Genomic DNA, 21,997 nt, shown 5'->3' on the forward strand with positions numbered 1-21,997 from the left:
TCTAAATAAAATACAAAATAGGGCTGGGGATGTGGCTCAGTGGTCGAGTGCCCATGAGTTTAATTCCCAGTACCCGCCCCCCCCCCAAATAAGGTACTTTATGGTCATGTCTCAGTCAAATCTTAGTCTTCCCTGCAGAGAAAAGCCACAGCTCCTTGGTAGTGTCTTTATTTCTCAATAGTTTCATTCTGCTAGGTATCTGAGTTAGACTGTGGCCCTTTGCCTCATTCAGCTAACATTTAATTGGTATCTTTTAATATTTCACTTATTCATCATGCTCTCATCCATTCACTGACTCATTTAACAAATCTTTTTTGAGTTCCCATGATGTACTGAAGATTAGCAATAAATCAATGGGCAGGAATCCCTTTGAAGTTTACGTTCTGGTTCTCATGGTGGTGATGCACCAGTGGAAAGGGAGATAAAGATGTAGAAGCATGTGGACTGTCAGATGGTGATAAGTGCGGAAGAGAAAAATAAAAGGGAAGAGAGGGAGGGAGTGTTGGGGGAGCAGGATTTCAGTTTTAGCTAGTGTGACTGAGATAAGAAGCCATCGTCATGAAAATGACAGCAACTCTAAGATCTAGGTGTTAGTTCTATTTTAGACATGAAGCACAATGACTGGAAGAGGTGAAATGACCCAGGGGAGGTCAGCCAGGGAGTTAGTGGCTGAGTGAGTATTTGGATATGTGCAACCTCAGAGCCAGGGTCTTTTTCTAATTCTAGCCTCCCACACATTTTCATTTGTGAAGCACTGGGCTGGGCTGAGCTGGGACAGTCAGAGTTCCTCCTTTCTGGCTTGAGCATACCTTGCACCAGCGGCCTTTTCTGAGGGCTTGTACATTGTAATTGCTATCCACATTATCAGAGCCAAGGACATCCTGTTGCCCCCCAGCTGCTCACTTTGGAGTTGCTATTGCTGGCTAGTGATCAGGTTTGGCATTTGATCCTTACCACACAAAACACAGCCCTGAAAAGTGAAAATGCATGCTGCTAAAACTTCAGTGTGGGAGGCGTCATTGTTATTTATGGTAATAGATTACTTAGGCTTTCAAGCAGGTTTCAAGAAGATCCTAGGAAAAATAATGCTCAAGAACTCTAAATACTTGAGATGCCAGAGAATTCAGGAAAGGCTGTAGGTAGGGTGGGAGAACACCAGGAACCAGGGACTCCTGTGAGGTCTGACGCAAGCTGCTGTGAGAGCCAAAAGTGCCTTGAAGTCCGAGGGTCTAGAATCATAAGCCGGACCTGGTAGGTCAATTTCAGTCCTGAGAACAGGGAGGCTGTCCATTCTACAGTTATCCGTAAGGCCAGGCACAGTGCTTGGCACTTAACTTGTTTCTTAGTAAGTGTTTGACAGTGGATGAAAGTATAGTGACAAGGAGACCCAAAGCCACTTAATACAAGAATTGGAGAAGGGGAGTGAGAATATATATTACCTTTTCCACATTCCCTTATCTGCTTCCAAATTTCATTATTGATTCTTAAGATTACCTCCTAAACTGGTGTACATGTCCTTCTCTTAGTTTTGCTTTGTAAGGGTACCAGAGCTAAGGCACTGTTTAATCTCTCTCTCCCCTACCTCTTATCTCAGTCTTTACATCTATCTATCTATCTATCTATCTATCTATCTATCTATCTATCTATCTATCTCCTTTTTGGGGGGTTGGGGGTATCGGGACTTGTACTCAGGGGCACTCAAATACTGAGGCATATCCCCAGCCCTATTTTGTATTTTATTTACAGACAGGGTCTCACTGAGTTGCTTAGCACCTTGCTTTTGCTGAGGCTGGCTTTCAACTAGTGATCCTCTTGTCTCAGCCTCCCAAGCTGCTGGGATTACAGGTGTGTGCCACCATGCCAGCTTCTCATCATCTTTTTTGTGTGGGGGCTGGAAGGAAAGGAGAGGAGAGGAGAGGAGAGGAGAGGAGATGGGAATTCAAACAGTAGGTCTAGTCATCAAAGAAATTTCAGCAGGAAAATGATAAAAATGTCTGAGGAGGAACAGACCTTCCTTCCATGCCTGATGCTTAAGCAGCCTTAATCGTCTAGTACTTTAAACAATGCTTTGCTGATTCCTGAGTTGTCATATGCTCTGTAAGTCCCATTAAAGGCTATACAAACCCCTTTTGAGCTTTCTCACAGCTAAGCAATTATGCCTTGATTGATGGTAAAGTAAGCACACCTTGATTGCTTATGTAATTTTGAATTAATTACATTACTTCCAGATTTGTGTGTTATTGAGGAAGGTGCCTATTGACTGATTCTAATTAATGTATAATAACTTTATCATATGCATAGAAGCTTTAAATACTTAAGGTATTACAGATCCCAAGGTTCAATTCATTTATTCATTTGTTTATTCATTCATTCAACAAATATTTATGGAAGGTGCTTTGGGAGTTGGTATGGTAACGGGGAACAGGCATACTGCTTGGTGCCCATGTACTAAGATGGGAATGAAAGGCACACAGATGGCCACCAGGTGGAATGGCAACGTAGCTGCTCTAGTCTTCTGTTGCTATCTTCATGTAAATCAGTCAAATTAAGAAAAAAATACTTTGAAGGAATTTAAGGCAGGGATGGAAAAGAGGAGAAGCTTCACCAGAAAGGGCGAGTGCAGCAACCTGAAGTTGTGCAGCAGCAGGAAGCCACCATCTCCTGTGTTATAGAGGAAGCAAGGACAGGGTGTTTCTGCAACCCAAGGGTTGAGGTCACCAAAGGATGCTGGACCATGGCAAGATTGTGAGATGGGAGCTGGGCCATGGCAATGGTGCCACTCTTGAGCATAAGGTTGAGGATGCCTGTCCTTTTCCACCCTGGTCCCCTCCAGTACATCTCTTGGGAGTTGCAGCCTATGGAGGCAAGTCCCAGTGCACAGATTAGGAGAAGGGAGAGGAAAGGATTTGAAGGAAAACTGGCCTTCACCAGCCTTCATGGGAGTCCAGGGTTGATCAATGCCTAATACCAATTACATTAAGTGCAAGGGTTCACATCCTGAACACACATATAAAGCCCATTCTTGCTGGGGAACTTTTGGTACATGGTGTGTGTGTGTGTGTGTGTGTGTGTGTGTGTGTGTGTGCATGTGTGTGTGTGTGTATGTGTGTGTGTCCCCACTGGGGCAGGGTGGGTATGAGATGGGGCAGAAAACTTGCTTGGAAGAAAAGGGAAAGATGGACTTCTTCCAAGTGGTGGATCAATTTGAAAGGATGAATGGAGAACAGACTGCCATTGAGGAAAGAAACTTGCAAAGTTAGGGGAAAAAAAAAAGGATTGTAACTCACTTTATGATGGAGAATTTGATAATTTAGAGAGCAAAAATAAAGCCTTATTGAGAAGTACTTAGCAACTGTCGAATCCTTTAACTAATTAGTTTAACAAACATGTATTAAAAGCTAACTATGAAATATGGACCAGGTGCAGGGTCAGGTATGAGTGAGTGATGATGTGCTAAGCAAAAACAGAGTTGCTTCTGTTCTCTTGGATTTTATTGTCCTGTGTGTGAGAAAGATGTTTATTTTTCAATTAATAATACAGGTGGATAAGTACTGAGTGTGCCAGTACCACAGAGGAAGGTGGCAGGAGCTATAATGGTGTGTAACAAAGGGATGCTCTAGCCTGGGCATCAGGTAAGACTTCTGGAGGAGGAAACAAATCACCTGGGAGTATTTAAGTATCATAGGAGTAGGACTAAGAAAATAGGGAGAGAGGGACTGGGGAAGTGTCTTTCCTTCAGGGACAAAGAAGAGACATGTGAAGGCCCTGGGGAGGCAGGGAGCATTCTGGGGAGATGGGTTGGATGGGAAGTAGAATCTCCCAGAGGAGTTTTTCAAACAGTTTAATCCACTGTAGTTGAGGGGATTCTTCTATCACACCTTTCAGTAACCCTCCAACTCTAAAATTCTATGATTCATAACATTTAAGTGCTTGCCAATGTTGGGTTTAATCCAATCAGAGATGCTTGAGATAAACGAGCAATGTGAGAAGAGGTGCTTTGGTGAGCAGGACTTAGCAAGTTGAGCCACCGCCTATGACAGCGTGTGATTAAGTATTACAACGAGGGGTCCCCATGACCTCAAGTATTGGAGGCCAGGGACAAAAGCAGAGTAGGATGGGGGATGTCTGCTGTCAGATTTCCTGATCAGACAGCTGGAACTCTCCACGATATGAGAGGGGGGTCTGACTGGAGAGAATTCTTGGCAGCCGTGGGTAATCCATATACCAGCTGTCAGCGGTGTGACTCTCAGGAAGGAGCAAGGGCACAGGGTAGTGTTGCTGTTTTGTACCAGGTGCTTCATGTGTGTCATCGCAGTCTTCCAAGGAACCTATGAAATAGTAAGTAGTAGTATTCCCATTTTACAGACCAGGAAACCTTAAGTAACATGCTCATGGGTCACACAGTTGCACAGGTCCTCACTTGGGGGGTTAGAACCCTGTCCTAACTCTAAACTCAAGCCTCCTACCACAGCCCTGGGATGTCTTGCTTTAAAAAAAAAAAGACTGTAGTGTGTGTGTGTGTGTGTGTGTGTGTGTGTGTGTGTGTGTTTTCTTGCCTTATCCTCTGTACTAGAATATATGTTTATAGTGGAGGAGGAAGATGAAAGAGCAGGGGCAGGAGGTGAGTTTTAAAAATCTGCTACATGCCAAGCAATATGCATGCTAGTTACCTAAAATATTCCACTTAAAGTTCAATCTGCATAGTACATATTAATGCCTCCATTTTATAGACGAGGGAACTGATCTAAGTGACTTGTCTAAGATCTTTCATCTGCCAGGGGACTAGATCTGGGATTAGGTATACTTTAATCCAGACTGCATGGCATGCTTTTTCTAGTCGGTTACATTAGTCTCTGGGACCCTTTAAATCAGTATTGTATCCTTCATTGTGTTACATGCCTCCTAATATTTAGGAAATATTTTTCATTATTTATTCATTTAACTAACATTATCTGTGCAACTGTTTTATGCCGGACACTGTTTTATGAGTACAGAAAGAGAACCATTTTCTTTAAAATTTCCTTTTTTTCCATATACGTAGTTCCAAACAGTGTGATACTTAATTGTTTGCATATTATTTCTTGGGCTTTGCTCAATAGATATTAGAAATTAAAGGGATCTTAACTGTCATCAAACTTTCCAAACTTACAAAAGAATTATTGTAATAAAGATGCAAAATTCGAAATGAAATGTTACTTAGCAAAATATAGCCACATATTAAAGAATACTATACTATGAGGAGAAGTTATTTCAGGAATATGAGGATGAATCAATATAAAGACATATATTAATAACATTATTCATATGAATTTATCTAATAACCAAATATTTGTAAATATCCTCCAGATATCATAAAAGGCAATTGATTAATGCAACATCACATACATCTTAAACATACAAAAAATGTATAAATAATGTTACAAATAAAAGTATAAATGTAATCACACACACACACATATATACGTATGTCTGTGTGTAATATAACATAGTGTATACATGTATTCCTGAAATTCCACAAAAGAAGAGCTGAACAAATTGAAAGGCACAAACAAAGTTGTTGGATTGGAAGATTCAAACTAATAAAGATGTAATTATTTCTACATTAATTTATAATTTGAATGCAAGCCTAATAAAAATACCCCAATTTTTAAAAGTCCTTGTGTGCTTTTTGGCAAATGTCATAATTTCATTCTTTTTTATGGCTGAGTAATACTTCATTATATGTGTATATACCACATTTTCTTTATCCATTCATTTGGTGATGGACCCCTAGGTTGATTCCATAGCTTGGCTATTCTGAATTGTGATGCTATAAACATTAATGGGGCTGCATCCCTATAGTATGCTGATTTAGATTGTCATGTGAGATAAGCCAAACTCAGAAAGTCAAAGGTTGAAAGTTTCCTCTGATAGAGAATATAAAAAAAAGAAAAGAAAAGGAGGGGGAATTCCATTAAAATAGAAGAAGGATCCGTGGAGTAGAGAAAGGGGATTGAGGGAGAGGGAGGAGGGGTGGGATAAAGAAAGAACAGTGGAAGAATCTACCTGACTTTCTTATGTACTTATATGAATATCACTGTGATTATCACCTTTACGTATATCCTCAAGGCATTGATTTGAAAAACAAAAAAAACACAAAACTATAAGTAGATAGCAGAAAGATCAGTAGAGGAAAGGAGAAGTAATGGGGACTGAATCTGAAAAAATTATATTCTATGCTTTTATAATTATGTAAAAATGAATCCTAAATATTATGTATAACTAAAAAGAGCCAATAAAAAATAAAGCTAAGTATTTTTTGTGTTATGGTTAAAAAAATCTTATGCAAAAAGAAACAAATAAAAGCCAGAAAACAGAAAAAGGAGGGTAATAAGAAAGCACCTGTAGGAAATGTAAAACCTTGTCATAAAGCTTTAATAACCTGTGAGATACTGGCTGACAAATAAAACTAATGGGCAGAATGGAAAACCTATGTACAGAAGCAAAAATATATTTGGAAATTGATGTTCAATGAAGTTGGCAACTCAAATCAGTGTGTGTGTGTGTGTGTGTGTGTGTGTGTGTGTGAGAGAGAGAGAGAGAGAGAGAGAGAGAGAGAGAGAGAGGTGTAGTAGTCCATAATAGTAGTAACCAGATAGCTATTTGGAAAAAAAGCTTGGATTCATATTTACACTGTCTTTTAGGATGAATTCCAGATGGATCAAATATTCATAAAAGTAGTTGAAGAAAATGTGAGAATTATTTTATTATATACAAATGAGAAACATCTTTCTATTATAAAAAATGCAAAAACCAGAAGGGAGAAATATTGATAAAATTCACTTTATGTGCTTAAAGTATCTTCATGCAAAAGTGCTATAAACAGAGTCAAAAGACAAATGAATGTAGACAAAATATCTGTAACTTATCATAGACCAATATTTCAAATATATAAATAGCTCTTACAAATCAATAAGAAAATGATCATCAACCCACTGGAAAAATGGGCAAAATAAATGCATAGACAGGTTAGAAAAAAAGAAAATCCCAAACTAGAGACTCTTAGAATAGGAAAGTTACTTGACATTTTGCATAATAGAGAAAATGAAAATTAATATTCTACATACATACTGCTTTCACCTATCAAATTGGCAAAAATTCAAATGTTTGATGAAGCCTTATTTTGCCAAGGCTATATGAAAACATTCACATGCTGCTGGTGGGAAGTAAATTAGTACAGTTGAAACAGAATCAAACAAAATTACAAATGTGTCTAATCTTTTTTTTTTTAAAGAAAGAGGAGAAGGAGAGGGAGAGAGAGAGAGAGAGAGAGAATTTTTTTTTAATATTTATTTTTCAGTTCTCGGCAGACACAACATCTTTGTTTGTATGTGGTGCTGAGATTGAACCCAGGCCGCACGCATGCCAGGCGAGCGCACTACCACTTGAGCCACATCCCCAGCCCCAAATGTGTCTAATCTTTGATCCTACAATTTCACTTCTAAAAAATTATACTATAGATATATTTGCCTGTGTGAAAAATGACATCTGCAACATTATTCTTCACAGAAAAGGATTGGAAATAATCTAAATATTCAACAACTGAGGACTGATTAAATGAAATTATGCAGCTGAAGCTTTTTAGGAACAGATAAAGGAAGATATCCAAGTTACATTTTTAAGTGAAAGATCAAGATGTAGAACAGTGTGTCTTGTAAAGAAGGAACATGGAAATAAAGAATAATCATATTTGCTTCCACAGACATTAAAAATGTCTCTGAGAGGCACCCAAAGAACTCATGATAGTGGGTAAGTGCTTTTGTTATTGTTTTATTTTGCTTAGTCCTTTGGGTTGTACCTAGGGCCTGGGAGACTTGAGTAGGAGAAAGAGTTTTCATTTGATACATTGTTCTACCCTTTGAAGTTTGAACCATAGATCAGGTACAAATTGTTTTAAAAACCCAAATGCCTAGGGACCAGGGATGTGGCTCAGTGGTAGAGTGCTTGCCTAGCATGCACGAGGCACTGTTTGATCCCTGGTGCCACATAAAAATAAACAAATAAAATAAAGGTATTGTGTCCATCTACAACTAAAAAAATAAAAAAATAAAAAAATGCTTCATATGTATGTATGAATGAATGTACCTCAAAGTTTTAGGTTCTCTTTTCACATGAAGTTTGAGGGGTGGTCCCAGAGGTTTATCCAATTAATCCTTTCCATTTTTTTCAACGACCTTCATATCTCAATGTGGAATCCTATTACCACAACGACAGAATGCCAACTTTTAAAATCAAAGAGTTAGTACGGACAGGGCATCTACAAAAGGCCTGGCACATGGTAATGTTAGCTATTATTTTTTTATTTTTATGTTCTGTTAGTGAAAAAAAATCATCACACAGATCATCAGAAATAGTCACTGAGCCTTAAGATCCTCTTTATTAATTCTTGTATGGTGCTTGTCAATGTCTGGACACACAGTAGATATTCCACAACCACATGATGATTGATGACCTCACTCAATGGTCTTGTCAGTGATTAATAGAGGTAATATTCTGGTGGAGATCGATGGGGTTAGGGATAGTAGACATCAGCACGCAGTGACTTGCCCTGTTGCGGGCCTGAGGATCTTCACCTTCCAAGTGAAGACTGTTCAGAAGGCAAAATTTAATTTCAAATCACAACCGAGGGAGGCGACTCAGCATGATGGAAAGCTCAGGCAAGTTGGAGTGAGAAGACCTAGTTGGGATTCACAGAGCTGCTTCACAGATACTGGCAGGTCTTCTCCCAGCATCAATCCTCAACTGCTTTTCTCATAGTATCTGTCCTCCTTCCCACAAAAAGCTCCATATGCCTAACTGGACTTAAAAGCATTTTGAAACTACAAAGTACCATGGCCATGTGCAGCAGAATACTGGATGATTTCATGATCGTGTTTGCTCCCTCTGCATAAGTCGTAGAGGATTTGTGGCTGGTAAGGAGAGTGTTAAATTTACAGAGCAACCTAAGGAGAGACTGGCTTGCCATAAGGGGAGACCCAGGACTGATGGTAGGCACTTAACAGCATGTTCCAATTACAGCATTTAAATCTAATTGCATACTCTGTTAATCTCTGTCAGTGCGGCATCATTTAATATCATCACGGCAGCCTCTAATATCATGAGCAATGTGAGCCGAGCTGAGACTATTGAAAAAGTTCAGTCCCAGGTCTTCATATCCCCTTTAATTCTCTCTGTCAATTATGCCGCAGCCGAGAGTTCAAATAAAGGTCTTGAGATCCGGGCTTGGAGCTACCTTTTTGAAACGAAGCCTCCTATAAATATACAGATTATATCAGGAGCTTCCAATTTCTTGTTCTGGTTATTTTTGATGGGTTAGATGTAGTGACTAGTCCCTGGGGTATAACTTAACTATATAGGCTGATTTCAAGCAAATATTATAAATGCAATCTGTTCCATAGTTTATCATTCTGGAAATAATGTGATATCATGTGCACATGTATTTCCCCTCCACAATCCCTCTGGTGCATAATGAGGTTGGTGGGGAAAAGACCACTTACTTAGCCCATTTCCTTGCACATAGTAAGCTTTTTTCTTTGCTTATTCCAATATAAATGACACTATATTAGCATGGAAGTTCTGGTCACAGACTTAGATTTTGAAAGGTAACTTCTAAGTATTAAAAAAAAATTAGAAATACTACTAACTCTATTCAAATCCTATGTAGGATTCCATGAATGATCGGCTCAGTTAAGGTTTCTGTCAGTTGTATAGTTAGATGCCATTATTTACCCCTGTTCTATGGTTGAGGAGATCAAAGCACAAAGAAATCAAATGTTTTGTTTATTATCTCATAGCTGGGAAGTGGGTAGCAAGAATTTTAAACCTAGGCAATGGGGATCCACAGTTTTCTCTCTAAGACTAACTCCATGTCCTCAGGAACTATTCTTCAAACCTTTCTGGGAACATAAGACTTACCAAAAGGAGTAACTGATCAGCCAAACCAGGCTTGTGTAACTGGATGTCAAGAGGTTGTTTAAAGAAGGCAAGAAAATGGGAGGTTTACAGACAGCAGGAAAAGGAGAGAACGGATAAGACATGAATCAAGTATGGAAGGACAGGATTTACATGAGTGGAAAAGACAGGAAGAGGTCAAGTTGGGAGGAGGGCCTTTCATAGACCAAGAGACTGATCATGCTTGATTGGAAGTTAGTGGATGAGATATGTTAGAGAGCACATTGAGCGGCACAGGCAGAGACCCTAAACCACATGATGGAAATAAGAAAGAAGTGAATTTCCTTTCAAAATTTTGTCTAGAGATACATGATCCTTGCCTGCCCAGTTTCATCTGCCATCCTCACATGAGGGCTGGGTACCAGGCTGGGTTCCTCCTTCTTGGATAACACAATGGGACAGTATAGTGGCTAAGTCTCACTCACCACTTTCTGCCTGTTGGACCTTGACAAGGATATTTTCCCTCTCTGCTGAAGTTTTCTCATTTGACAAAAGGTGTAATACTGTTAGTGGTATAACTGAAAAATGTTTTGAACATTGCTTGGCACTCTTCCTGCTATGTGCCCCTGCCTTGATGTGTTGCCTTGCCACAGGGCCAAAGCAGTTGATGATTAGGGCCAACTGATTATCAACTAGAACCTCCAAAACCCTGTTTTTTTTTTTTCTTTTAAAGTTGATTATTTCAGGCATTTTGTTATAGAAATGGAAAGCTGATTAACATGGATTATTTACTTGAGATAAATGAGGGTTTTAATTTCCTCCACCTGCAATTACTACAGCTGATAGGGAGAACCAGCATAGATACTGCAGATAAAGACAAGACAGATTACCCCACAATATAAAGAGCTTAGAGTAGGCCTCACTGTGAGTAGGTGGGATGGGAAGCAGTGTGGGGTAAGTTATAACATATCACTCAACCTGTAAGGAGGTGAAGGCTTATCCTATGCCTGCCTTGCTTTCTCTATTCCTGAAGAGGAGATAAACTCAGATTTTGATCAAGAATATACTGTGGGCCATGGAACAGGCAAAGATGCTTGAGCATTCTATGCAGCTTTTCTCTAAGAAACCCTATCCAAGATCATTTCAATCCTATTAAAATGCAACCACATCTCCTATTTCATATCATTATGAATAATCATACGAGTTAAGTTGTATTCTAGTAACTGACAAAATGTTACATTTGTGTAGCTATTTAATTCAGTATTCATTCACTTTAATTTCCAGTTTTTCCTATTTTGGAGACACTGTACTTATTTTTATGCATGTAAGTCTTAGGCCCTGAGCTTTATAGTGCCGAATGTATGAAATGGGCTTGGCAGTGTTGGTTTTGGAGCAGATGATTTGGTCAAAACAAAATTTAAAAAATGGTTGAAGCAATGATTTTGTTTATCACTGGTTTTCTTTTTGAAATTTGGCCCAGAACTTCTGTGGCTGGAATTTCTTATGCATGGGAGGGGAAAAGAGGTTACTTTTGTTACTTCTTTGGGGATTGTCTTTACTCTTAGCTAATATGTTAAGATTGTCTTTGGCTTCCCCTTACTGTGGAGGTGAGATCCTATTTCCAAATTCATTACAGGATCAGGATAAAGCTCAATCAAGAAACCTGGGGGGGGGGCGGGGAAGAAACCTGGAAATGGGTGCTGATACTCAGGTGGGGAAAATAGATTTTGGAAATATCCCAAGTAGCTTAGTCCAGTTAGTTGGAAGGTGGAGGAATCTGTTCTACTAGTGGAAGAGACTTCAGTGGGGGTTAGTGAGGGATTATGGGGAGGGGGATAGTTGGAGATCTAGCACTTTGGACCTTATCATCTATGTGATGCTGAGCAAATGATTTTACCTTTGAGAAACTCAATGGCTCCCTCCACAATAAGGATCTAATTGTTATTGTGATAAAAGTTCTATGAAATGCTCATTGTAGTGTTTGATATATAGATAAATAAACATATCAAGGGGAAGTAAAATAGTGTTGAGGCATCTCAAAGCTGGGAACAAAAGATGCTATTGCTTCATCTTCTAGAAGTCAAAGAAGTCAAAGAAACACCTGCTATAATAATGCCCAGCATTGGCTGAATGTAGGCTTTGCATAGCACATCCTCCAATAAAACTGTGGCAACCTTCTACCCTTGCCTAAAAATAAAGAAGAATAGGGCAAGGATGGGAAGTTACTCTAGAGACTAAGTTTCATGGGGACTGTTAAAGTTAGCCTTCTCTCTCGTACCTAATTGGGGCTCCTGCAGGAAGAGGGATCCAGTAGCTCATTTTCCTTAATGACTGTTTGCTAAGTTTAAGACACACTCCTAGGATCTAGAGGTTTGGAGGCAGAAATGATGCAGAACCTTGGAAAGGAGAAAAGACAACCTATTACCCTAGGTTCTTGAGGAACAATGGGAAATCCCACCTGCTTCCATAGGCCTAGAGTTCAGGAGGATGAATTTAATAACATTGGAGATCTTCAAGTAGAGACGAATGGGGATATTAGAGAATATAGGCTGGAGTCACACTGAAGATGTTTCCCAGTGTCTCAGGGATCATCTGCATAGGGCCAGGGCTATAGCCATTAGCACCTACTATCCCAGGTGAGTACATGGGCCAAGAGTGGACAGGTAGTGAGATACAAACAATAAATGTCACTATATAAGTGTGTCCTCATATTCTGCTCTCCTACAGACTGCTCTGTCACCCACCAACTCCAATGTTAGCTCAAGACAGGGAGAGAGAGAAGCAGCCCAGGAGTATGGAAATGAAGTGTCAGTGGTAGGAATGCACCTTCCTCTCCTGTTTCAGTGACCCTTGCAATTGCTTAATGGAGGATTCAGGGGTGGCAGTGACAATCTCTGCATGGCGTTGAAGGTTTATCTGAGAGGAAATTTCTGTGCCAGTATGAATTCTTGGAATGACTAAGATACTGCTAAATGGCGATTTTACAATTTTAAGGTGACACCAACTCCAGTCTTCTACTAGCATGTGGTTGGTGCTGATGGTACTTGAAGAAGTAGTTGCAGTTATTAGAAAAAATGAAAAGTCTCACTTGGAATTTTCTTGAGTAGATGCTGTTTAGTTATAGGTATTTAGTAAGAAGTCATTAAATTTTACTTGTGATTTTATGATTGTTATTGTTGAACACCTAGTATTTGTCAGGAACTTTGTTACATACTCAGAATTCAGAAAGAGGGATAATTTCTGCTTTATTGAGCAGTTAACAAGTGGAGGTTATTAGCATATAAGCAAAAGATTATAAAAGAAGGGAAAATAATTTTGTAGAGGTAAGTAAGGGATTCTATAGGTACATAAACCAAAAGTGGGAAACTAAACCTGTGGGGTGTGTGCATGTGCACGCGCATAACAGTATAAATATTTAATGATGATCCTCTAGAGAGAAAAGTAATGATTTGAAGTATTGGCCAAGTTCTGTGGTATAAATACTCTTACCACAGCTATTAATAGGGTGCTACAAAATGAGGAGTTGAGAAGAAATGTGCTCAATCAGCTCTAGTGAACTACCTCTAGCTAACTCTGGCACATCGGTGCATATGTATGCGCGCGCGTGCACGCCAGAGAAGGTTTTCTGAGAGTGGAGCCCTTGACCTGAATCTAAAAGGATGAGTAAAAATTTACCAGGCAGGAAAGGTTGGAGAGGTATCCTAGGCAGGAGGACAGCATAAGCAAAGGAAGGAGGTCTAAAACAGCATGATTTATAAAGACATAAGGAGAGGAGCATCCAGAACACTTTATGGTGCTTACTGGTGGTCAGCATGCGCTCAATCATGTTCTTTTTTGTGGTAAGTGACATATATGTAAACTTACATAAATTACTTTCATGTTTAAATCTATTCATTTTATTGATTCATCAATCATTTGTCAAACACAACAAGCATTTACGAGGGTCTACTTTGTATTTACTAGGAGCTAAATATTTTAAGATGAGTCAAACATCATCCTTGTCCTAAACACACTCATAGTGCAGTTAAGGGCAGAACATTAACAGATATGTTTAACACAGCCTGGTGAGTGTACTAATTAAAATATGCATACATTATTGGAGATGGTGATAGGGTGAATGAGGAACCCTAAAGATCCTAGGACCTGTGCCTAAGTTCCTTTTTTTTTCTCCATGGAGGCATTTTATATGTCTGTATGTTTTTGATCCCTAGAACAAGAATCCCAGGATTTTCCCTCCCGTGTCTTCATCTTGCTTCTTCATGGTCCATGATACCAGCTAAAATTGTCAGTACAATGGATCCGAACTGATGGAATGGGAGCAGATGATTCTGCCATTTTTCTAGGTTTTTGATTTGCATATCAAATCTGGGGCTGATCCCTCCACACTTATTTAACCTGCCTGTAAGGTTCACAGCAGTTTTCCCAGCTTTGTAATCATCAGTGATTTCAAATTTGCCAATGTGACCATGTTTCCTCCTCACAGTTAGAAACCAGACGATGGCTTTGGAGCACTCCCTGATAAGGAGCTGGCATTTGCCTCTCTTTTCAGCATCATTGATGCTCTTGAAAACATTAGCCAGGACATTCATGCACAGAAAGATGGCACCTATGTTATTTTAATGGCAAAAAGGACTTTGCAGGTGTGATTACATTAAGGACAGTGAAATGGATGGTTAACCTGGGTTGCCCAGGTGGGCTCTCAATGTAGTCACAATAGTCCATAAGAGGGAGAATCAAGAGGTAAGGAGAGAGGGAGAGAATATACTATGCTGCTGGCTTTGAAGATGGAGGAAGGAGCCACGAGCCAAGAAAGGTTGCAGACTCTCCCATCTGGAAAAGGCAAGAAAACAGATTTTTCCCCTGGAGCCTCCAGAAGGACACCTTGATTTTAGCTAGGTGAAACTGATTTCCAACTTCTGACCTCCAATCTGTCAGTTAACATATTTGTGTTGCTTAAAGCCCTCAAATTTATGGCAATTTATTACAGCAACTGTAGGAAACCCAACGAAGTTATTGACCCAAAGAGAGGCGGTGACAGGGATTAAGAATCTTGATTTGTGAGTCAGATCACCTCTCACCATCGTGGTCTCTCTTCACAGTTCTATAATTTTGGGCATCTTACTGACTCACATCTTCATCTTTGCCATGAGATAATTTTACCTGCTGCATGGATTTAAAGCGTAGAACTTTGAAATTATATACATACTGTACTGATTATGTCGTGAGCCACCTTTAAATGTTAGCTATATTTGCCTTTTAGACTATTATTAAATTTCTTCCTCATCTCTGCGCCCTGATCCAGAGACCCGTCTCTCCTGTTGGTGAGTATAGCTGAACGTGTTGAGGACTAACTAGATTTCTGTGGTCTGAGGTGGATAAGTGGCTGCCATTTCCATTTTTATTTTTATGGGCAAATATGATCTCGGTTGGAAAAACCCACTCCTTGAGGAGTTTTGGAACTGCAGATTTTATTTCTAAATTCTGTCTCTTGACAATAAACTATCACATTTGATCAAGCCAATAAAAGGGTTAAGAGCTTTGTGTCTTTCCCACTTCCCTGCCCCCCTACCTGCCCCCCCCCCCCAATAAAATCCTCTTTTGTACACCCTTTCTTAGGCCGGGTGTTATTCTCTGTGCCATGATTTGGAGTCGGCCTGTCTGTCCCTTCCTGAGCAGGAGCAGCTGAACAGCTGTGAAAACAATAGAGGAGCCTAGGAGCTGTGATTAGTGGGGGACGCTGGGGCAGTCTGGGAGCCACCAGGCCCGTTTCCCATGTCAGAGCACAGCCAGGGGAATCTGGGTATCACATGGCCTTCCAGCCTCTGTGGGCCTGCTCCCCGGCTGGGGCTCCCACCACTCACCCTACTGCTGCTCCCTTCAGAAACAGGTTTTTGTTTTCTTTCTCTTCTTCCTTCCAAGTCCTTGGGACCATTGCATAAACATAGTGTTGCTAGGCAGCCTTAAAGCCTCCTTTCATCCTGGATCCCAGGAAATTCAGTCCAGGCAGATTCAGGGGAGTGTACTTACAGCTGGCGTTGTCCAGCAGGCCAGCTCTCTCTCCTCTTTGGCTCCAGGATTCCCCACCAGAAATTCCCAGCCTCTGTCTCCTGCATTGATTTGCTAGATGCAGATAATACTTAGGCAGGTTTAGAAATCCCTCTTTTCAGGTCCCTCCCTCTGGGTGCGATGAATACAAAACACCTCACTTAATCATAGCCTTTTGCAAATCAATCCTAGGTTACTGGAAAGCAAAGAATTTTGCTTAGTGCTCCCCAGAAATACTCAGTGACCTCCTGACTATGCTCTCAATTTCACCCAAGTTTTTCTCTTGGACCAGAGCTCACCTGTGATGGGTTTTTAAAATTATTTTTTTAAAGAATACTCAGGTTTTTTTGTATATTTGTGGAAGTATGCAAACATAACCAGAATTCAATTTTATGTATTTATTTGATAAAAATATTCACTTATTTTTAATTGACAAGTAATGCTTGTGCGTTTTGGGGGGCACAGTAATGAATCTAATGAACATAACTTGTCCCCTCCCTCACTAACCATCTCTGGTGGTCACTTTTAACAATTTTTCTCCTGCCACGGCTTCCAAGTGTTTACTCTCTCCAGGATTTTTTCCCTTTGACAGCGTGATGGTGACAGCTTTTTGTGGGCCCTCTTTTTTCCTTGCTGGTCCTAGCTAGTTGACAGCGGTGTCATGTTTGTCTCTGCCTCCAGTGGCAGGAGCACTGAGACGGGTGTGTGTGCTCCCACGAGCCTTTGTAGGGTGAAGAAATGACATCACGGGAATGCACTTACTCCTTATTTGTGTTTTTCTCCTCTTTGAAACATCATTAAAAAAAAATCTGGCTACCATCCTGATTTAGGACTGATATTTTCTCCTCTTGACTGAGTTATCACTGTAATTACACTTAGTTCCCATTTGATCAAAAAAATCTACATACATTAAAATGTTGATCGATACTATATTAAATATAAAAATATAATTTTATTGAAAAGGCCTCTTAATGAGATGAATGAGATTTTGTCATGTAGTTTGTGTAGCTATGAATAAATAAAAAAATAAATAAACAACAACTAAATGCCACTTATTTGCAAAATGACAAGAGGCTTTTACATAACTTCCATTCCAATTTCCTGTTTTTAATAATGTTTTACATTATGGAAATTTTGAAATTTTGAAATATACAGGAGGTAGAGAGAATAGTACATTGCAATTATCATTTTCTTCTTTTTATGGCGGTCTATGCATTGTATTATATAGCTGCACATGAACTGTCCAGTATATGTAATTTTTTGGTAGTCAACTTGTATTGATAGTGATATAAGCATCTATCCTTATTTGACATTTTTAATTGTTATACACAACAGACTTTTATTAGACTGTTGGAATGTTGATTATATGACTATGACTACATGTGTGTAGCCAGTATGGCCATACTTCTTCTTGTGGGTCATGGTAGATCAATCAGAGATTTGTTTTCTGCCAAGGTTTGGCATAGTTTGAATTCCTTATTAATATGGAGCTCCAGAAAATCAATATTAAACAACTAGAATGGGCATTGAAGCTGAAATTAACTTTACTTTTATAAAAATTATGCCAAAATATATATTTCTTATATATATTTTTAATTTGTTTAAATTAGTTATACATGACAGTAGAATGCATTTATGCACTTTGATATATCATATCATATATAGATGGGATATAATTTCTCATTTTTCTGAGTGTACATGGTGCAGAGTCATATTGGTCATGTAGTCACATATATACATATAGTAATAATGTCTGTTTCATTCTACTCTCTTTCCTATCCCCACATCCCCTCCCCTTCCCTCCCATCACTTCCCTCTACCTAATCTAAGGTAATGCTATACTTCCCTAATGCTCCCTGCGTTATTGTGAATTAGCATCCACATATTAGAGAAAACATTCAGCCTTTGGTTTTGTTGGATTGGCTTATTTCATTTAGTGTGATATTCTCCAACTCTAACTGTTTACTGGCAAATTCCATAATTTTACTCTTCTTTAAAGCTGAGTAATATTCCATTGAGTATACATACCACATTTTCTTTATCCATTAAAAATATTTTTAAAACAGTAATGTCTTTCTTATTTTTTTGCCAATATGGTACATGCTAATATATCAATCAGTAGTGAAAAGTTCATAGAAAAAAGTAAAATCTCATTCAGAGAGTGTTGAGAGTTTCAGAGAGTGTTGTTTTGTGCACTTTCTTTGCCAACAGAAACAGAGATAAGTACATACACCCAGGTCTCCATATCCACAGGTTTGGTGTCTGCAGTTTCAACCAACCTCAGGTTGAAAATACTTAAAAAGGAATTTTGTCCTTTTTCCCCCCTAAGCATTATTCCCTAAACAAATATAGCATAACAACTATTTACATAGATTTTATATTGTATTATAAGTAATCTAGAGATGATTCAAAGTATACAGGAAGACATGTGTAGGTGAATACTATGTGAATACTATGTCATTTTACACAAGGGGCTTGAGCATTCTGGATTTTGCTATCTATGGGAGGTTCTGGAATCATCTCCTGTAGTTACTGAGGAACAACCATAATTGTATACAAATGGGATTTTTGTGTACAGACCACTTAAAATAAAATGTCTACAGTACTTATTTTTTCTTGAATCTAATGGAAGAAAACATCAGAAGGAATTGCTAAACCTAAGACTGTTCTTTACAAGAAGAGATATTCATTCTTAAAAGGTACTTCAAAAGTTAAGTAAAACATGAAATACAGTAAAGGATGAGTGAAAAATTACATGCTTCAAAGTGGCCAGTATTTGTTAGTATCTTTTTTAAAAATATGAGAATATCAGGTAATCTGTGCTTCCATCCTCTCCTCATATTTCCAATCTTTCCTTAATAAAATTATTTTGCCTTGTTGCAATCCATACAATTTATATTATATTCTACATCCGCCATCTCCACAGTTGTTTAAGCTTACTTCAACATTTGAGTCCATGTGGTGCTCACTACCAGCTTTTTGACATGACTTTTCCATTGAAGAGCTCTTTTATTTTGAAGCATTAGTGGCTTGCTGTATTTTGTTATCAGGTACCTTTCTCAATAAAGGCTTAAAGGTTTTAAATGTGCTTGAGAAGGTTCTCAAGAATGTTCTCATCTTTATACTTGAAGGAAAGATAATTCAATTGTACTTTTGATTCCATGATCCAGACAGCAGCAAATGGGTGGTACTGTTGTTCTGATGACCCACAAGTGGTCCACCTAAGCCCCCGGTGTTTGGAAATTCCTTGCCATCCTGCCCAGGGTTTGAAGGGGACGAACCTTTTGCTTTCAATGAGCATTGGCTCTAGGAGACCCCCTTCCTGTTCTCCTTGTCACTCCATTTCTCTCTAGTCCTTTGCTACCCTTGGCCCAGGCAAGTCTTTTTCCTCTTTTCACTTTGTGGATCACAAGGTTCTGTTCTTAGTCTATCCACTGTGAGATTTGATTTCTTTAGCATTTGTCCTAGAAAGATCTTGTTTCTCACAAAATTTCCTCTTTCCTACTCACAAGGAAAACACATTCTGCCCTTGGTACCTCTGAAAGTTGAAGTCAATCATTTCTGTAAGCTTTCCCACAGGTTTTTCTACTTATATTATACAACTGACACTAGGATTGCTATATGTATACACATGGATGTATAACCAATGTGATCCTGCAATCTGTACCCATGGAAAAATGAGAATTCATACCCTATTTGAATCAAATGTATGATATGTCAAGATCATTGTATTGTCTTGAGCAACTAATATATATATATATAAAAGATTTTCCTCATCATTTCTCTCTTTAGTCCAGTGTTTTCTCGCTTTAGAATGGACTGGTTTGACTTGAGCAATTCTTTACTGCATCTAAAATGGGCTGTTTATCAGAAATCTGTTCCCCATGGCTCTGAAATGCATGGGTGATTCAAAATCATGGACTAGTGATGTCCAGCTTGGTTTCTACCGAGGTCTATTGCCCATAAAATTAAACAGCAGAGGCCACAATAATGACCCTCTTATTAGCATGATACAAATTAAAAATATTTTCTTCCTATATAATTTTGGGTAGTACCTGCCTTTGTGATTTGAAAGGGGAAGACAGAGGAACAGTTATGGTGAAAATTTTCCTTGAACTGGATGACAGGAGAGTGAAGGTGATCTAAATCTGTTAGATCTAAATCAGGGAAGACTGGGTGAAAGATTAGCATTAGAAGGAACACTTGAAGCTGAGGGTTTGTCAGGAAGTCAAGGCTTTGGGCAGAGAACACAGACTACAAAGAAGCAGGGCGAGGAAGAGTATGGTGGGCGAGAGAGGGGACCAGCAATGAGTCACTCAAGCCTGGAAGGAAGAAGGCTGGAATCTGTGGCTGGCGAGGTGAGCAGAGCCTCCTACACCATATAGTAGAGTTTTGATATTATTGTGTAGTGAGGGAAAGACAGGGAATAATTTTGAGAGGCGAATTTGATATAATCAGATTTACATGTCAGGGAGGTCACTTTGTCAGGAGTGGGGGCCTTTGTCAGGAGTGGGGGCCGTTGTCAGAAGGTGAGCCTGGAGGTGGTGAGACAAAAGGCCACTGTTAGAGTCCAGGTGAGAGATGACAGGTGTGCAGGTGAGAGGTAATGGGCATGACGTGGGCCTGACTGACCAGGAAAGCAGTGGATATAGGGGTGAAGAGGAGGCCACTGTTAGATTTCTTAGACGATCTTGAGGAGAGAATGGGAGCTGACAGAGGCAGGATCAGCAGCAGGTCTAGACCCATCTGACCTGTGTGCAATATGTGTCCCTCATTGACCACATGACCATGGAGGGTCACCAAACACCCTTTCCCTTAATCTCTTCATTAGTATACAGAGGAAAAAATGCTCAACCCAAGATTGTTGTAAATAAAGCAGGTAAAGCCCTGGGGTTGCATTAGCTCTACCCATCTCCACCCTCCTTGCCATTTAAGATTCCTTGTCTCTGGGAACTATTAAATTGGAATGAAAATTCTGTACTCTGGGCTACCCTAGCACCCAGCTTGTATTACTAAGTGGTTCAGCCTGTGAGTCAGAAACATAAAATCGATCAAACTCTTGCTGAATAAATTTTGCATGACACATCTTCTTAGTCACAGGACGAATAGACACTTCCAACAGGCTCTGTTTGTAGTTTCTCAGGGCTGGAATCCATGGGAGGGTGAAGTGTGGTGGAAGTATTGCTACCATTACCAGTCCTGATGTTGCAGATATCCTTAATTGAGGACCTAATATGTGCCATGCACTGTTTGCCAAATATTTCCACTACCTGACATCACAGTAAACTTATGTAGTAGAAATTGTTAATGTATTTTACAGACCAGGGTACGGAAGCTGAAATACTGTAAATAACTTGCCCAATGTCATGAGACTAGAAAATGAACTCTAGAGGGAAACTGGGCCATTAACTTTTGCTAAACCATGCCAGAAGGTAGTGACTTCAAATAACTACCCCCTCCCTTTTTTTATGATTCCTGAGTGCAATGGATAGCTGAATGTTTCTGATGATCTAGGTCAGGCTCAGTTGATATCAACTACTCTTGCTTCTGAATCCAAATGTTAGCTGTAGGACTGGCTGTAGGTGGCTAGCCTTGAATGGTCTCATTGGCTGTTGACCTGCTATCAACTGGAGCCATGGGAGTGACTGGGCCTTGGTGCAGACAGGCCAGCCTAGGATAGTTCATGGCAAACAGGGAGCATTCCAAGACCAAAGCAGCTGTAAGCAGATACTTGAGGCCCAGTCTCCAAATGTTGCTTCTGCTACATGATTTGGCCAAAGTGATACATATCCAATACAGGTATGGATAATGGAGAAGTAGATTCTACCTCTTGGTGGAAAAAGTACAAAGAATTGTAGCCATTCTTATTATTTACCACCCAAGACAATCTGAATACCATAAACATTTTGTAATAAAGTGCAACCATTTAAATTGAATTAATTCAGTGATGTGAAAAAGTTGCTATTTTGTCTTTATTTTTACTGATTTTGTTATGGGACAATGAAAGCCTTCCATTGGTCTA

At 39.4% G+C, this 21,997-nt stretch overlaps 1 protein-coding gene across 1 annotated transcript; it reads right to left on the minus strand.

Moving 5' to 3' along the window:
* Positions 1–14,174: 14,174 nt before the first annotated feature.
* On the minus strand, positions 14,175–14,519 carry LOC308656572 (small ribosomal subunit protein uS8-like; the record flags this gene model as incomplete). Its single annotated transcript, XM_081307805.1, has 1 exon — positions 14,175–14,519. One exon carries the CDS (start codon positions 14,517–14,519, stop codon positions 14,175–14,177), a length of 345 nt encoding a protein of 114 aa, XP_081163931.1.
* Positions 14,520–21,997: the final 7,478 nt, after the last annotated feature.

Source organism: Spermophilus citellus (assembly GCF_964194105.1).
Source record: "Spermophilus citellus genome assembly, chromosome: 9".
Taxonomy (NCBI): domain Eukaryota; kingdom Metazoa; phylum Chordata; class Mammalia; order Rodentia; family Sciuridae; genus Spermophilus; species Spermophilus citellus.